We start from the raw sequence: 16,442 nt of genomic DNA, 5'->3' as shown, positions 1-16,442 counted from the left end.
GGAAAAACAACAATGGCGTCCTGTAGTGAGGTAGATGGTCTTTTTTTAACAAATTATTTACCTAACAAGTAGCAAAGCTATAAATAACAAGTATTATTTGTTGATAATGTATAATTATGTTGTTTGGAGTTGATATGACTCAGTTGAATTGTTTTAAATGTCTAGTTGGTTTGCTAAGCTATTCATCGTTAGCCGATATGCTAACCAACGTTAAACCTGTCAGATACATTGGGCTATTTAGACTGTAGTTTAAGCATGGATCGCTAAAACACATTGACTTCTGTAGGCTGTGGTTTAACTGTGGATTTCTGATCTCCGCTAAAGGATAAAGCTGCTGCTGCTGCTGAGGAAGAACAGACGGAATCGTTGGCTTCCCAAAAGAGAGAGGAAAGACTCCGTAAATTCAGAGAGTTGCATTTCAAACGGGTGAGTTGGGTAACTTTGCCAAAAAGCATTAATGACGTCGCAAAAATCCAATATTTATCATTCATTCTCGGTTAGTGGCTTTAAGAAAGACTTCATATATACATGAAATGCGAACATTGCTTTCTGTAAACCTTCTTTTTTTTTCTCCTTGCAGAATGAAGCACGTAAACTGAATCATCAGGAGGTAGTGGAGGAGGACAAACGACTGAAACTTCCCTCCAACTGGGAAGCTAAGAAATCCAGACTGGAGTGGGAGCTGGCCGAAGACGAAAAGAAAAAGGTATCTAATGCAGTCCTGTGGGAAAGCCTTCATCCATTTCTAATTTCTATAGTTAGTTTGCAAAGGCTTTCAGAGTAAGAGGTGTTAAATTTTTTTTGTTTGTTTGTTTTATCATAACTTATCTAATCACCTCAACTCTAATTTATGAAGATGTTTATTTATTAAATGCTAGAAGACATAATGTTTTTCACTTGGAGCATCACCGTAACCTTGCCACACATAAAAATACAACATTTTGTACCCTTTTTTAGATCATATCATCATCTACATGCTCCGGAAATCTTTTTTACTCTATCATGAAATGCTTGCTGGAATAAAATGCTTTTGGTTTAATGGCCTTGAGCTAAGCTACTGTATTACGCTGGGTATGGAAAGTATTCAGACCTCTTTTCACTCTTTGTTTCATTGCAGCCATTTGCTAAATTCAATAAAGTTCATTCTCATTAATTCATCTCAGTTTATTTATATAGCGCCATAATGCGGTTGTACTGGCTTTGGTTATTAACATGACATTGATTGCTGCTGCGCAACATCCACACTAACAACATCAGCAGGGTTGCAGGATGTCACTGACTCACATTTTTCAGCCCAAAAAATGTTCATATACCGCCTGGATGTATGAAATCTCACCCAATCTCAACCAAAGTCAATTGATCTCTTAGGCCATAAATCTAAAGACAATTTTTTTTTACCCATAGATGGCCATCCTAAACTGCCAGATTGGGAAACATCCCAACCTAGCAACAATGCACGTAAGATGGGAAATGTTAACCTTTAGATGCAAAACCCCATCCTGCACCGCAACATATTTTTGCAAAATATTCAAACATAAATTTGCCAAATATAAGAAGAACATTGTAGTTTGGTTTAAAGAAAGCATTTTAGTTTTATTATAATTTAGTTTGTTGCAAGGATTTTACAGTTTGAAGAAATAGAAAATTACACCATATGCCAAACGTCACTAGGATGTGCATGACAAGGAAGGGCGATATATACTGTGTGCATCATTTAGTTAGTTAATATTGTATTATTTCTTGAGCTTCTTCAGTTATTTACTGTCACAGGTAGGTGCTTCGGCTGGAGAGTTGGGGCCGGTATGATTTAAGGAGGGCCGGCCCTAGCATGCTGAAATTGGGACCGGCCCACCGGGAAAATGGCCGCTATCACAGATTAACAGTCTGAGCCTATAACAAAACGGATCCCAAAAGTCTGTTTGTTTTTTTCCCTTTTACTTTATCAGCGAACGTTGATATCCCCAGAGATGTTTCCTAGCATGAACCATATTATATTACAGCAAGAATCAGCTGGTTAAAAACAAAAGAATCGATTCACACATTGCATAAAATTGTGAAAAGCTGGCACCGTGATCAGTGATTTAACGTCTGCACTCAGCTCTTTCACTCAGACTGTACTATATGTAACATACACTGTTAACATGAATCGATTCTTAACTAACATCCTTGGTTTCATCACAAATTTTTAATATTTTGCACACCTAGTACCTTGCATGGATTTTTTTGGTTTTCCTTATAAAGTTAGCAGTATTGGTTGTCAGTATTTTGGTGCTAAATCATTTGCAGTTGATTAGCATTGTGACGACTTCTCTCATTACAAAGTCAACACCATACACCCAGATCTTTAAAATCCCTCCAATCCCTACCAAGTGTCAGATGGATGCTGAAAGTCTTTCGGTGTATTATTGGGTGGTTTATTTATTTTATTTTTTCATATTACCTGAAATATCACAAGTGCTTTATCCATGCTGTGTTTCATGGGTTTACCTATCACATACTTTAATACTGAATAGATGATTTAGATGAATGATATTGCACAGCTCTGATTAAATGTTTACCTTTAAGGAATGTGCTGCTCGTGGTGAGGACTATAACAGAGTGAAGCTACTGGAAGTAACCGCTGATGAAGCAGAGAAATGGGAGAGGAAGAAAAAGAAGAAAAATCCAGACACCGGATTTGCAGGTTTGTGACTTCGTAGTAAGAGAACTAATGCAGCCCCGTTTAGTGTCACATGACTCGTCAGTCAAATGGGACAGCCTTTATCAAAGATACCGTTGTTAAAATTAGGAGGATTTGTCCCCTTGGATAAAAAGGCTGTAGCGCCCCGGGGGCCTCCTCACCGGTTCTTTTCCTGGGAGCAAGTTATTTACTACTCTTAACTCAAACTGGGTAAAACCATATAAAAAAGACTATAAAACAGGAGTAAAAAATAACAGAGTTTATTCCAGATCAGGTCGTTACAGGACAGAGAAAAATACTTAGAGCTTGCACAGCTGTGGTCTCAAAAATCACAATCCACAATGTGAAGGAAGGCCTTCTACTCTGTCTAATCTGGCTAACAAAATAACAATGCACATGATGCATAAATGATAAACCTAACACCGTTGCTTTGAACTGATTACGATTTTAGGAAGTCGACATGAATGGCTAGAGTGGTGGCAAGATGACCAGAAACAACTAAAATGTAATTTCTGGTCATTTGGCCACATTGCACTGACAACAGCAGACTGCTGTGAGTAATGCAAAATAGTGCCCTATTCTAATATTACTTGTAAAATATAGTGACAATGCAAATTCTGTTGTTTTGAAAATAATTTTAAAGCAACTACTCTTTAAAAAAAAACAATTCATCGCTGATGCTAGTTGAAAATATTCAATACTGTTTGTTTTTTCAAATTGTCTTATATAGAGGGATTAAAGTATTCGTAGCGATTGCCCATGGGTAAAAAAAGTCACTCAAAAATAAATTGATGGTAAATAAATTTAAAAAAACAATCGAAATCCCTCTTGTTCTCGTTTGTCAGCCAATGGTAGCAAAGGAGCGCTCTTAAGCTAACAGTGTTAGATAAACAGAAGAAAAAGATGGCCAGTGTTGTTAGTGCGACCGTGCACACTACACGTTTGCCGGGAGCTATGGCAACAGCTGATTTACCAGCCTCAATAACTGACTCTGTATACGAGTTAAAAATAAGGGTTTGTGCTTTCCTCACCTAACAAGACCTCACAGCCTGGTTATCCTGCCGCAGCAGTGTGTCGCAGTGAGCTTGTCGCAGATATTTTTGATTAATGCTCAATATTGAGGCATGGTTTGTGCTATGATATTCCACGACAAAACGCAAAAGGGAGGATCATGAACTAGCTGTGGGTCTAGATACGGCCGAGGCGGTGAGGAAGCGGGGGACTTTGATGCTAAAAATAGCAAAAATTATGGGGTTTTTTTTTAGGATAAGTAGGACACAAATCCTGCCATTTTTTATTGAGGAGAGTGCAACAGTCCATCCAAGTGGAAATTAGTTTTTGAGGATATAGAACAACATATTGTTTTTCTCTTTTTAAAAAACAACAACTTGACTTTAAAGATCCAGGAGCAAAGTGGCGCTGGCTAACAGAGGCTTCTGGAAACATAGTGTTTAAAAATGGATCCTGCTATCGCCTGAGGGGTTTGTCAGTTTTTACACTGACTGATGGCTTTTTTTTTGTTTTCAGTGGGTGGAGTGTTTACAGACGTGTTCCATCCTGTTTTAATGAGGTTGAATCCCAAAGCTTAGAAGAACCACAGGGATCCCATCTTTTAATTTGGCAGCTTACCACCCACATATTCAATTTAATGATCAGTTTACTGTGTTTCTCTTCATTTTGAAGTTTAGACTAAAGACGGCAGCAGTCTCATCTATCTTCTGCTGATATAGATCTAATCTGATCTGTAAGATGTTTCACAGCTAATGTAATCACTGAACATTGTTTCACACACTGAAATCTCTGTAAGTTCCAGATTATCTTTCTCCTGGAATCCTTCTGGGAGTTTTTTAGCCGGAGGTCATCTTCAAAGGAACAAGCTTTAGATCTGACAGGTTTATTTTGGGCATGGGTAACTCTTTTCTGACACTATTTAACCCCGTCATTGAACCATTAGTAATGTAATGCAGTGTTCCAGAGAGAACAGAAGATCATCTGTAGCACAACTTTATTCGCTGTGGTGCATTGTGGGATTGTTCCAAAAAGCAATCCCATTATCATTGTCAAATTTTACTGGTGAAGATTCTCAGTCATCCAGTTCTTAGTCATTACAAGTTAAAAAACAAACCACTGGATTTTGTTTCCAAGTTGGAAGATGTTTCTCTTCCTATCAGGAAGCTTTTCCAAATCAAATGTCAGAAATAGATTTGAGTTTGAAGCTTTATACAGTAGCCCATCAAAGCCTTGTTTTTGTTTAGAAAATATGCAAAGTGAAACGGACGAACAGGTTCATAATTCTTATATATTACAGAAAACTAACACCATTTATTTAAATGATTGGATGCAAACTATTGGTTTCTCGACATACGAGGAAGCAGATTTCTCATCTCCATCACAATATTTATTTTATACCGAGGGGCTTAAAAGTTGAATCAAATCCAGTCAAAAGAAACTTTTTATTGCAGGAATGGATGAAGAGATGCTGAGTTTGGAAGGAAAGAACAAACATGGTTCATAAAAAAGCTATTTTGTATGATCTTAGTTATCCCTGTTACAAAAATCCACAACAAAAAGAAAATATTTGGGTAGAAACCGCACATATGCTGGATGCTGATGGGTTTTTTTTTTAATATGTCATATTAAATTAAGCATTCATTTACGCAAGTTTTGCAGCTATGAATTTAATAATATTCCTCGAACCACGAGGAAGTCGGAGCGGAGCAAGACGGGAGAAACAGGCTGTAGGCTTTGCGCAGCGGGGTGGAGCAGTGGTTGAGCGTATGGGATTTCAGGGTAAGTCTCTAAAAGGGGGTTGTGAAAGGGAATTGTTGGCCTGGCTGAATAGGCGGGGCCTTCTGTTCTGTTGTCTCAAAAATCTACAATGCAGCAATTGAGTTAATCCCTTCCCGCTATCGTCCCAAACCCTTTACAGAGGATCAGAAAAGCCGCTTATTCAGCCAGTCCAACAATTCCCTTTAAGTGCTCCCCCTCTTAGAGACATAGGCCGTTTCTCAATAAGTTGTGCGTTCTCATGTGCTCGTGAAACGTGACCAGCCCTAGTGCTGTTCCAGTTCACAAGAACAGCAGAACAAGAACGAACAAAGTCCCTGGATGTTGTTCTCACCCCTCCCTATTTACCCAGCATGCTTTAGTGCAGCTGCTGTTCCATAAAAGTAAGTTTTAAGATCATTTGAGCTGAGAACATTATTCTTTTAAGCATCAAGTTGAGTGGACCGTGGCAACCCGTGGAGCTCTGAGGCTAACGGCAGCCAGCCCTCTCTCGGCTGATGGCGATTTTTTTTTTTTTTTTGGCAAAATGTTCATTTGATTTGTGTTTATCTGGCTGTGTTAATTATCATTCCCCCACTAAATGAAAAAAGGCAGAATTTATTATTATCTAGAGACTATTAATAACAGGAGGTGACTAGCCGAGCATGTGCTGACGTCACGAGTACGCTTCTGGTCCAAATGAGCCATATTTATGCATGTGATCCTGTTCTCTCCAAGTCCAGACCTTCCTGTGTTCTTAAGAACATACTTGGGGAGGACACGAGTCTGTGCTCGCGTTCTTGTGAGATGAGAAACAGCAATAGACAGGTATGGGGTATTGCAGGCTAAAAAAAGAAGCCAAACGACCCCCATTCCACAGGGCTGGACCCGTTTGACCTTTTCAGTTTGCATGTTTTCTAAACAAAAACAGGGTTTTGTTGGGCTACTGTATAAAACCTGGAAATCAACGCTATTTCTATCATTTGATTTGGAAAAAGCTTCCTGGATGGGAAGAGAAACGTCTTCAAACTTGGAAACAAGGTCCAGTGGATTGTTTTTTAACTTATTTGGATTGGCAAATTTTCATAAAGCGAGCTTGAAATGTAAGGACATTGGTGCTGTTCACAGGAGGGACTCCCAGAGAGGATAGGAGGAGGAAAGTTTCTTCTCTTATCCTTCTCTAATCATCTACAGCTTGTGCCTTGCATCTGCTTGGTATTTGTTCCACTAATAATATTTAATTTTTTTGTTTTAACGGACTGCAGGTTATGCAGAGGCTCAATTCCGTCAGTACCAGAGACTCACCAAGCAAATCAGACCAGACCTGCAGAGCTATGAGAAGCAAAGGGAGGAAAGGTGAGTTAAATGGGATTTTGTAATTATTTATTTTACCAGATGTGATGTTTAATAAAGCGTGTGGTCCAACATTACGGGATAGAAGATCTTAAAATGCAGCACATCCTTCTCTAAGCTTAAAAAAATTAAAGCGATACACATCTGTCTGTTGGTAAAGCAGTTTTTTTAAGGTTTTAAAGTTCAGCAAAGCATCATGTGAGCCACTACCCAGCAGTAGATAAAACACGGGACGGTGGTGAATCTGGGAAAGGATGGCCTTCCAGGAGGACACAAGATTCTTGATTGGATAAAGAACTGCCTCGCCTGCTTCCGTTAAGATCAGCGCTCACCATTCAGCGAGATGTAAACCCTTGTTGGCTGTTATTGTTGTCAAGGGAGACACATTTAGTTATGTTTAATAGGTACCCTATGGAAGAGGATTGGGGCCACTGGAAAAAAAGAAAGTTAACCGATTTTTAAATATTATTTCATTCTGATTATGACTTTAATCTAAGAATTCTGACTGAATTATGTCAGCTAACAAACATGTTATCATCAACCTGTAGCCATGTCTGTTTTAGAGACTAAACTAGCTATCTTGTTTTTAATCACCTTCTGCTCTTCTATTAATGAAATAGCATCACTGGGGACCCATCAGGAACCTAAAAAGTCACCTAATTTCATCATTTTCCACCAATATGTTACTGGCCGTCCCAAACAGCTCACATCTTTGCATGTGAAGCTGAGTGCTCCCACATCTCTGCCGATCTACATTAAGATCCAAAATTCAGAGATTAAAGTCAGACTTCTGAGAAAAAATGTTAGAATTCTGAGATTAAAGTCAGACTTCTAAGAAAAAAATGGCAGAATTCTCAGATTAAAGTCAGAATTCTGAGATTAAAGTCAGCATTCTGAGATTAAAGTCAGAATTCTCAGATTAAATTCAGACTTCTGAGAAAACATTTTAGAATTCTCAGATTACAGTCAGCATTCTGAGATTAAAGTCAGCATTCTGAGATTAAAGTCAGAATTCTCAGATTAAAGTCAGACTTCTGAGAAATTTTTTTTTGAATTCTCAGATTAAAGTCAGAATTCTGAGATTAAAGTCAGACTTCTAAGAAAAAATGTCAGAATTCTCAGATTAAAGTCAGAATTCTGAGATTAAAGTCAGCATTCTGAGATTAAAGTCAGAATTCTCAGATTAAAGTCAGACTTTTGAGAAAAAAATGTCAGAATTCTCAGATTAAAGTCAGAATTCTCAAATTAAACTCAGCATTCTGAGATTAAAGTCAGCATTCTGACTTTTTTTCCCCCATTTTAAACTGAAATAAAAATTATTTTTCCAATGGACCTACTCTCTTCCGTAGTAACCAGTTTTTCACAGGAAGCCAGGTTGATTATATCTTCTGAGAATTTACCACAGATTTCATCTTTGTCTAACATTAATCTGTGTGAATAAAACAAGTTATGAAAGTTTGGGGCTAAATCTTTGCTTTGCACTTTATTTGAATCATACTAAAAGTATGAAAAAAGTTGATCCATTTAGAAATTGTCTGAATTAAGACCATAACTGTATAATTTCCTAAAGAAAGGGATGAATTGGAGCCGTAGGCCTGGTTTGACCAACCTAGAAGTCACCCATCATGTGTTTAATAAAGCCATTAGTATCTGCTCAGCCACGTAGTCCCCGATTTGCCCTGGGATTTGCTTGACCCAGACGCACCATCCAGAAATAATTTAAAGATTTTTAAATGTAGATGCACAGAACATGCATGCTAAGGTCAAAAAGATTTTAGTGCCTAAAGGGTTTTTAATCTTTAGCTGCTACCACATGCAGGCGTTGCAAAGGATCGGCTGTCATGGTTTTCCCTGAGGGAGCATCATAGGGATGCTCAACATCACAATGGTGGAATAGAAAAGTCTGTTTAAGTATGTTAAAATGGTGCTTATCTGAGGTTAAGTATTTCTAATTCTTTTGCCGGTGCTGCTCCACAGCGGTGAGGACTTCTACCCCACGTCCAATAGCCTGAGCTACGGCACCCATGTTCCCACAAAGGAGGGCATTGACCGCATGGTGGAGGATGTCGAGAAACAGTAAGTAACAGTTGTAAATCTTAAAAGCGGTTCTCTATTCTGCTTCTTAACCTTTGAGATAATGTGAGCTGCTAATTCATTAACAGCCTGAAAGGGCAGCTTTCTGTATAAAAAAGAGCAAAGGACTGAGACAGGAAGCCAAAGCGTAGGAAGAAACACTAAATCCTTATTATCCTTTTATTCAAAACCCCTTTAAAAAGCAAAGGTTTGGAATAGCCTCAATGCTGGCTCGCTTTGGCTAATATGAGCAACGCCCCTTTTCATTTATCACTGATGGGAGAAAGTTGAGTCAGATGTTTTTCCTACACTGGCACACCACAAATATAGTGTGGCGATACAGTAAGTGTCAGCAATGTAAGTGTGTCTCTGTGATAGACCAGAGCCTGTCTAATTAGAAAAGAAATCAACTCCAGGGTATAAATCCTGATCCAAGCTGACAGTTGGTCTAAAAATTCATAAAGGGAAGCAGTGAAGGACAGAGTAAAGGCTGGTTTTTACTCAGAAACCAGGCCGTCTGCGTGTTTGTTGCAGTTCACGCAGATATGCCCCGCCCCTCCCAGAGACACTATGCTGCACCTCACCAAAATTGTAGCTGACAGCAGGAAGGAGGCCTCTGATTGGTCAAATCTACATCTGCTCTACACTATGCTTATTTTCTATATAGATCTATAGATGTATGTACAGGTGCTGGTCATAAAATTAGAATATCATGAAAAAGTAGATTGATTTCAGTAATTCCATTTAAAAAGTGAAACTTGTATATTATATTCATACATTACATACAAACTCATATATTTCAGATGTTTATTTTGTTTAATTTTGATGATTACAAATGACAACAAATGAAAATCTCAAATTCATCATATCAGAAAATTAGAATATTACTGAAGACCAATAAAAACAAAGGATTTATAGAAATGTTGGCCAACTGAAAAGTATGAACATGAAAAGTATGAGCATGTACAGCACTCAGTATTTAGTTGGGCCTCCTTTGGCCTGTATTACTGCAGCAATGCGGCGTGGCATGGAGTCGATCAGTCTGTGGCACTGCTCAGGTGTTATGATAGCCCAGGTTGCTCTAATAGTGGCTTTTAGCTCTTCTGAATTGTTGGGTCTGGTGTATTGCATCTTCTTCTTCACAATACCCCATAGATTTTCTATGGGGTTAAGGTCAGGAGAGTTTGCTGGCCAATTAAGAACAGGGATACCATGGTCCTTCAACCAGGTACTGGTAGCTTTGGCACTGTGTGCAGGTGCCAAGTCCTGTTGGAAAATGAAATCTGCATCTCCAAAAAGTTGGTCAGCTGCAGGAAGCATGAAGTGCTCTAAAACTTCCTGGTATGTGGCTGCGTTGACCCTGGACCTCAGAAAACACAATGGACCAACACCAGCAGATGACATGGCACCCCAAACCATCACTGACTGTGGAAACTTTACACTGGACTTCAAGCAACGTGGATGAAGTGCCTCTCTTCTTTTCCTCCAGACTCTGGGACCTTGATTTCCAAAGGAAATGCAAAATTTACTTTCATCAGAGAACATGACTTTGGACCACTCACCAGCAGTCCAGTCCTGTTTCTCTTTAGCCGAGGCAAGACGCTTCTGACGCTGTCTGTGGTTCAAGAGTGGCTTGACACAAGGAATGCGACAGCAGAAACCCATGTCTTTCATACGTCTGTGTGTGGTGGTTCTTGAAGCACTCACTCCAGCTGCAGTCCACTCTTTGTGAATCTCCCCCACATTTTTGAATGGGTTTTGTTTCACAATCCTCTCCAGGGTGCGGTTATCTCTCTTGCTTGTACACTTTTTTCGACCACATCTTTTCCTTCCCTTTGCCTCTCTATTAATGTGCTTGGACACTGAGCTCTGTGAACAGCCAGCCTCTTTAGCGATGACCTTTTGTGTCTTGCCCTCCTTGTGCAAGGTGTCGATGGTCGTCTTTTGGACAACTGTCAAGTCAGCAGTCTTCCCATGATTGTGTAGCCTATAGAACTAGACTGAAAGACCATTTAAAGGCTTTTGCAGGTGGTTTGAGTTAATTAGCTGATTAGAGTGTGGCACCAGGGGCCATCAATTTTGAACCTTTTCACAATATTCTAATTTTCTGATATGATGAATTTGAGATTTTCATTTGTTGTCATTTGTAATCATCAAAATTAAACAAAATAAACATCTGAAATATATGAGTTTGTATGTAATGTATGAATATAATATACAAGTTTCACTTTTTAAATGGAATTACTGAAATCAATCTACTTTTTCATGATATTCTAATTTTATGACCAGCACCTGTATATCTAGATAGATGGGTAGATATATATATGATGTTGGCATTTGTCTTCATTCAAACATTTGGTCTAATAATCCCCAGTGTTTCAATGTGTTGCTCTGCGTCAGAAAGTCTCAGGTTTGTGTTTGAGATGCAACTGTGGAACATTAGACAAGGACTAAGCTGCCAGGGTCTGACACAGTCATTCTTTGAAGACATGGCGAACCAGGAGCTCACATATTGACAGTATTTTGCCCCAAGCATGTACATACGTGCCTGTGTTAGGTTAAGTTTTCCATTGCCACTCGCCCTGCCAAATTTAAACACATGCCCTGAAAATATTGCTTGCAGACAACTCTTGGACATGCCATGGATATGGGCCATGCTGCTTCATGTTTTTCCTTTTTTTTTTGTGATTGTCAGGATCGAGAAGCGTGCCAAGTACAGCCGGCGCAGGGCTTACAACGACGATGCAGACATCGACTACATCAACGAAAGGAACGCCAAGTTCAACAAGAAGGCCGAGCGCTTCTACGGCAAATACACAGCAGAGATCAAACAGAACCTGGAGAGAGGAACGGCCGTCTAGTCCGTCCCATCGGCTCAGAAATCTTTCTAGATGCTTTTTTCTTCTTTTCATTGAACTTTGGATTTTAAGTAATGTATCGTGTTCTGTTGGGTTAGATCTGATGTTTCTTGTACAGTATTAGAGCTTGCTATTACCCCCCTCCCCCTTTTCTTAATAAATCCAGTAATCTTGTTTCTGTGAGCTCTTACTGTGTGTGGTCTTATGATGGAAGTATTTTGAGCTTAAGGATATCAACTGCCATCAAACCTCTGGGTGTTTTCAGTGTAGCATGAGGAAACAAAGATGTTATACTGGATTTGTAAAGAGGTAATAAGCATCACCTTTATCTCAGTTTTAATTCGCCCAGGGCTGACTCAACCAGGAAAGCCTTGTGACTGGAGGCTTCAGTTCAAATGTTGTGGCATTGCACCCTCTATAGGACTGACTGATGCTGTTATTTCAAGAAAGGACTTCATATTTGCTCTGACTGAATAAAATCCTAAGTACCACCCTAAATTTAATTGAAGACTTGTGTAACTCCAGTCCTAACTTGAGTTAGGGCAGACATGAAATGTGAAATCCCAGGGTGCAAGTTAAGACATTATTGATGGATTATCCTTTTGACTTAGTTTCAGAAATGATTTAGTAGCATCTTAATGCCAGGATTCTGTCACAGGGTTTCTGCAGGTCATTAACAATCATTAAGTCTCTAAATAAGTTTTATTTAGCTGTGTTTGAGTCATGGACACTTGAAGGCATTAAAATTTTTAATAGCATTTAATTACTCATTACTGTTTAAACCCTGTGTCATACCGACCTTGTTGACAAGCAGCCACAAAACCCAAACACTAAAGTTTTTATCCCCTTTAGGGGAGCTTTAGCTAAAATATAACTTGGTATAATTTGTCATTTCCAGTAGGAACCAGATTGTATTTAATGTTTTCAAACTAATTATGTCAACTGACCTTAACAGCTCTGCAGCTAATTCTAAACAGTGACACCATGTGGTTGGTGCAGGAACTGTAATAGTATTTAATCAGCCTGCTTATTAGAAGTTTCAACCATATTCTGCATTTATTAGGGCCTTCAGGATTTCTTCAGAAACTGTTTTGTCAATTATAAACAAAAAGACAGGACTCTTATTCAGTTCTTTATTGAATGTTTAAACAATACACAGATGAAAAGGAATAATCCCACCTGAATGAATTCTTCACCGCTTCCCATTTATATCTTTAAACATCTGAAAGAAAATGACCACGAAATTACATTTACAAACTATGTACATTATTCAGTGTCCATGTACTCTGCCGTACACATGGCTTATTAAACATGTTTGCTTGGACTGGATCTTTGTCCTGAACTGATGGGAATCCAGTGGCCATAGGGCTTCCGACTTTCAACGCTGTCGACCCTGGGCGTTACCTTTGCAGGAGGCGGAGCCACCACGGTTGGTTTGGCCACAGAATTCTGTAAAGAGAACAAGGCTCACGTCAAAAATCGGTTTTGATGGCATTAGGCTGTCAAGTGTACATCTTTCAATCACCTACTTACATTAACACTGAAAGCAATTTTCCGTTCGATCCTCGGGCTGGACACACCAGGCTCTGCCTCGTCCTAATTCAAGCAGAGAAAAAAATGAAAAGTTAATCATGAGCAACAAATCGCAGTTCAACCTACAGTCAATGGACTCGGGTCTAAGGCGGATAGGATATCACTAATTTATACATATGGCACTTTCAAAACTGCAGCTTTCATGCAGCCCTTTCATTACTAAAAAAAAAACATCTGAAGGATAAACATTGAAGCTGTTATAAACATTTACTAATTAGTTTTAACTGGAAGACTGATGGATCAATGATGAAGACGCAGGTTCCCCCAGCCCCTCAGCACACATCTTGTGTACCAACTTATCTTTAGGATATGCAGAGAAGTTCTCTTGACACATGTCTGTTCTCCTTCAGCGAGTGGAAGATTCTGCTATAATAATAACCCATTTCATCTGAAAGCATAAATACATTGTAATGGCACAGAACTAACACCTAACTACAATAACGGATTTCTCTGACAAATATGGATTTATATTTTCTTATTCCATGTAGTAAGTAAGCATTAAAACATCCAAGTCAGATAACATGTCAACGCAAACAAATATGGTCGTCACCCAAGTCACATGACAGCCTTTTTATCCCAGGTGCCGATGAGTGAAGGAGACCACTGTCATGTAATCTATGAAGACAGGAATAAATACAGAGAGCATGTGTGTTCCCTCATGGGTCAGAAGATTTACAAGGAAATGTTACAAAAAAAAAAGTAGATCAAGAGCAGGTAAGGAGTCAGCTTCAATATAAACTGACCAGCAGCAAATTTAAAGAACTGAATGTTCTTTTAAGAACAAATCTGTTACCTTAATAAAACATTTTCCAGGCCAATAGTACCGTACCGTAATGGAAAGGAAACTGCTTTCCCAACCATACAAAGCCTGGAGAGACGTTTCCTTTTAAAGCTCTTTACTTTTGCAGACCACTCACCTCCACCTCAGTCTTTTGGGGCCCTTGCCTCACCCTGGTGAGTGGCTCCGGTGAGTGACGTCTGGCCTCTGGCTGCTCTGACAGGATGGGCTTCACACTTTCAGGAAGGTCCAGCTTCTCCACTCCCAGCATCCTCATTGCATTGGCCTTGGCAACTTCAAGGAGTTCCCTTTTGTCTGGAAAAAGAAAACGATTTGATTAACCAATCCCTGTTTTCTCCCATCACATTTTTAATTAATAAAAACAGCTTTACTCACCATGCACGCTTAGACTGACAGAGCGTCCTGATGACCTGGATCGTGAGCGCCCCCTGTAGGGCCTGGAAGGGGAACGAGAAAACCTGCATCTCAGCTGACTCACGGGCCTCCTGTATCTGCTCCAGCGGGCCGGTGACCAGGAGCCGGACCTGGACCTCCGCCGATAGCGGTAATATCTGTCTGCTGAGGGGGACCGTGTGTAGGAGCGAGAGTGCGCCCTGTAGCGGCGTGGAGGGGATCGGCTGTAGGAGCGGGAGCGTCCTCTATAGCGGCGGGCTGGGGATCGACTGTAGGATCGGGAGCGCGCCCTGTAGCGCCTGGGTGGGGAACGGCGGTATCGGTCGCCGCCATAACTGCGGTGGTCATCACACCGGCACCGGGAGGAGTGGCGGTGGCAACGAGGGTGGGAGCGGGATCTGGAACGCGACCTGGAGCGAGAAGATGACCTGCTCCTGGAAGAAGATGAGGAGGATGAGGATGATGACCTGTAATCACCCCGGCGACCTTTGCGCGCCCTGTAGCCAGAACCAGTGGATCGGCTGCTGGCGGAGCTGCTGACAGAGCGGGATCGGGAGCGAGATGATCCGGGGCTTTTCTGGTCGAAGATCACATTGAGGCCATCGCTCTGGCGAGCCTGAGCCATATCCGAGTGAGAGTTAACCTGTGTAGCCATCGTTCTGAGATTCTGCCAAAGGCTGCAAAAAGGAAGAAAAAAAGATATATTTTAAGTGTTTAACTCCCAACTAAAAACATAAGATGCCTTCTTAACTGAAATGACTGAAAGAGTTACGTAAACGTTACTCAATGCTGCACCCTAGCGATAGAAATGGCGTTGCGTAACTGCAGTGGCCTAACTAGAACCATGGAAATTTCCAGAAGTTAGCATAGCAAGCTAGCAGATCGACTTAATAGCTTGAGGAAGTCGTTTAAAGTCACATTTGGTTACTTTCAGGCTAGATATACGTTCAAATTAAACAACAATCAAGTGCGTTTAAATATGGTTCATTTACAAATAATAAAGCGTAAAAAAATGTTAGGTTAGGATAGTCGATGTAGTCTTACCAGTTTACGTTAGCTACGAAATCTCTTTATCAAATCGTCGACAAAAATGCCAGCTACGAAGAAAAGCACCTCAAAAAGTGTTTAAACGAAGCAACAATGTACTTTCAAAAGCGAAATATCTATGAAATATTGGATTAAGACCAAATATTTCGAAAACAAGCGCAACACTTCTTTCTCGATGTTGAGCCTCCGACCGTCGTCACTGGAATGATGGAGAAACTGCAGCAGACAGCAGCTATACCAGGGTTCTGGAATTTTCCATTCGTGAGCGTATTCAAGCGATTCGATTTTTCCAACCGGTTCATCCGTAAGAGTCTTTTCAGTTCAACTTAAGTGATTTTCTAGATGTATAACAGCTTCGTGTTGAACAATGTATATCATAATAGTATGATAAAAACAAATTTGGGCGACACGTGTCCATAAAACACCATTAGGCTACGGTGAAATAACAAAAAAAGTTCAGCGTCTGATCCGTCCAAAAATTTTGAATCAGTTCCAGCAGCCCATCTGAAAAATAGTCGAGCAGGTTGTTTTTTTTATAAGCTACAAGAGCAAAAATCATTTTTGATGAAATAAAGAAATAACATTAAAAGTGGTGTTGTAGCTACAATTTAATAACAGGAAATACTGAAATAACCCAGCGTATACAATATACAGTAATACAAATGATGCATTACTAGTCTGTTAGTGGTTTTGCTATAATCCGTTTTAAGGAAAGATTTATATATATATAAAAAAAAAAAACATCTTTAATGCATCTCGTCTCGCATCTGTCTTGTGACAAAAAAAATAAAATGATTAAGGGTTTTATTCTTCATCTGAAAATTACAGATCTAAACAGTACAGAAAGCCCTGTCTATTTCTATGTGGTTCTTCAATTTGC

At 39.8% G+C, this 16,442-nt stretch overlaps 2 protein-coding genes across 5 annotated transcripts; one reads left to right on the top strand and one right to left on the bottom strand.

Moving 5' to 3' along the window:
• Positions 1-312: 312 nt before the first annotated feature.
• On the top strand, positions 313-11,913 carry syf2 (SYF2 pre-mRNA-splicing factor; the record flags this gene model as incomplete). Its single annotated transcript, XM_038292756.1, has 6 exons — positions 313-426; positions 581-706; positions 2,566-2,683; positions 6,712-6,802; positions 8,777-8,875; positions 11,568-11,913. Coding segments are annotated over 6 exons (714 nt in total), but the record flags the coding sequence as incomplete, so codon positions are not given.
• A 938-nt stretch (positions 11,914-12,851) lies between these two features.
• Positions 12,852-15,789, bottom strand: rsrp1 (arginine/serine-rich protein 1). Of its 4 annotated transcripts, none has more exons than XM_038292723.1 (5): positions 15,560-15,787; positions 14,498-15,192; positions 14,241-14,416; positions 13,264-13,326; positions 12,852-13,179 (listed from the first exon to the last, which is right to left on the bottom strand). In XM_038292723.1, the coding sequence occupies exons 2-5, from the start codon at positions 15,168-15,170 to the stop codon at positions 13,036-13,038; spliced, it is 1,056 nt and encodes a 351-aa protein (XP_038148651.1). In that variant the 5' UTR covers positions 15,171-15,192; positions 15,560-15,787; the 3' UTR covers positions 12,852-13,035. The 4 variants fall into 4 exon arrangements, 2 of the variants coding, with proteins under 2 accessions (XP_038148651.1, XP_038148652.1); XR_005281463.1 differs by lacking the exons at positions 12,852-13,179; positions 13,264-13,326 and adding exons at positions 13,538-13,711; positions 13,874-13,938 and having other exon boundaries at positions 15,560-15,789; XR_005281462.1 differs by lacking the exons at positions 12,852-13,179; positions 13,264-13,326 and adding an exon at positions 13,538-13,711 and having other exon boundaries at positions 13,874-14,416; positions 15,560-15,789.
• Between the last annotated feature and the right edge of the window lie 653 nt (positions 15,790-16,442).

This window comes from Cyprinodon tularosa, unplaced genomic scaffold, assembly GCF_016077235.1.
Source record: "Cyprinodon tularosa strain WSP-4 unplaced genomic scaffold, ASM1607723v1 ctg316, whole genome shotgun sequence".
Classification (NCBI taxonomy): domain Eukaryota; kingdom Metazoa; phylum Chordata; class Actinopteri; order Cyprinodontiformes; family Cyprinodontidae; genus Cyprinodon; species Cyprinodon tularosa.
The sequence above is the reverse complement of the archived record's forward strand: the minus strand, read 5'-3'. Positions and strand labels throughout refer to the sequence as shown.

Bases quoted from the DNA above. Each gene is read 5' to 3' on its own strand.
- rsrp1 (XM_038292723.1), bottom strand. From the start codon at position 15,170: ATGGCTACACAGGTTAACTCTCACTCGGATATGGCTCAGGCTCGCCAG. The intron at 13,327-14,240 runs GTGAGTGGTCTG...TGCTTGAATTAG, and splicing joins CCCAAAAGACTGAGGTGGAG to GACGAGGCAGAGCCTGGTGT. The intron at 13,180-13,263 runs GTAAGTAGGTGA...TTCTCTTTACAG, and splicing joins AAATTGCTTTCAGTGTTAAT to AATTCTGTGGCCAAACCAAC.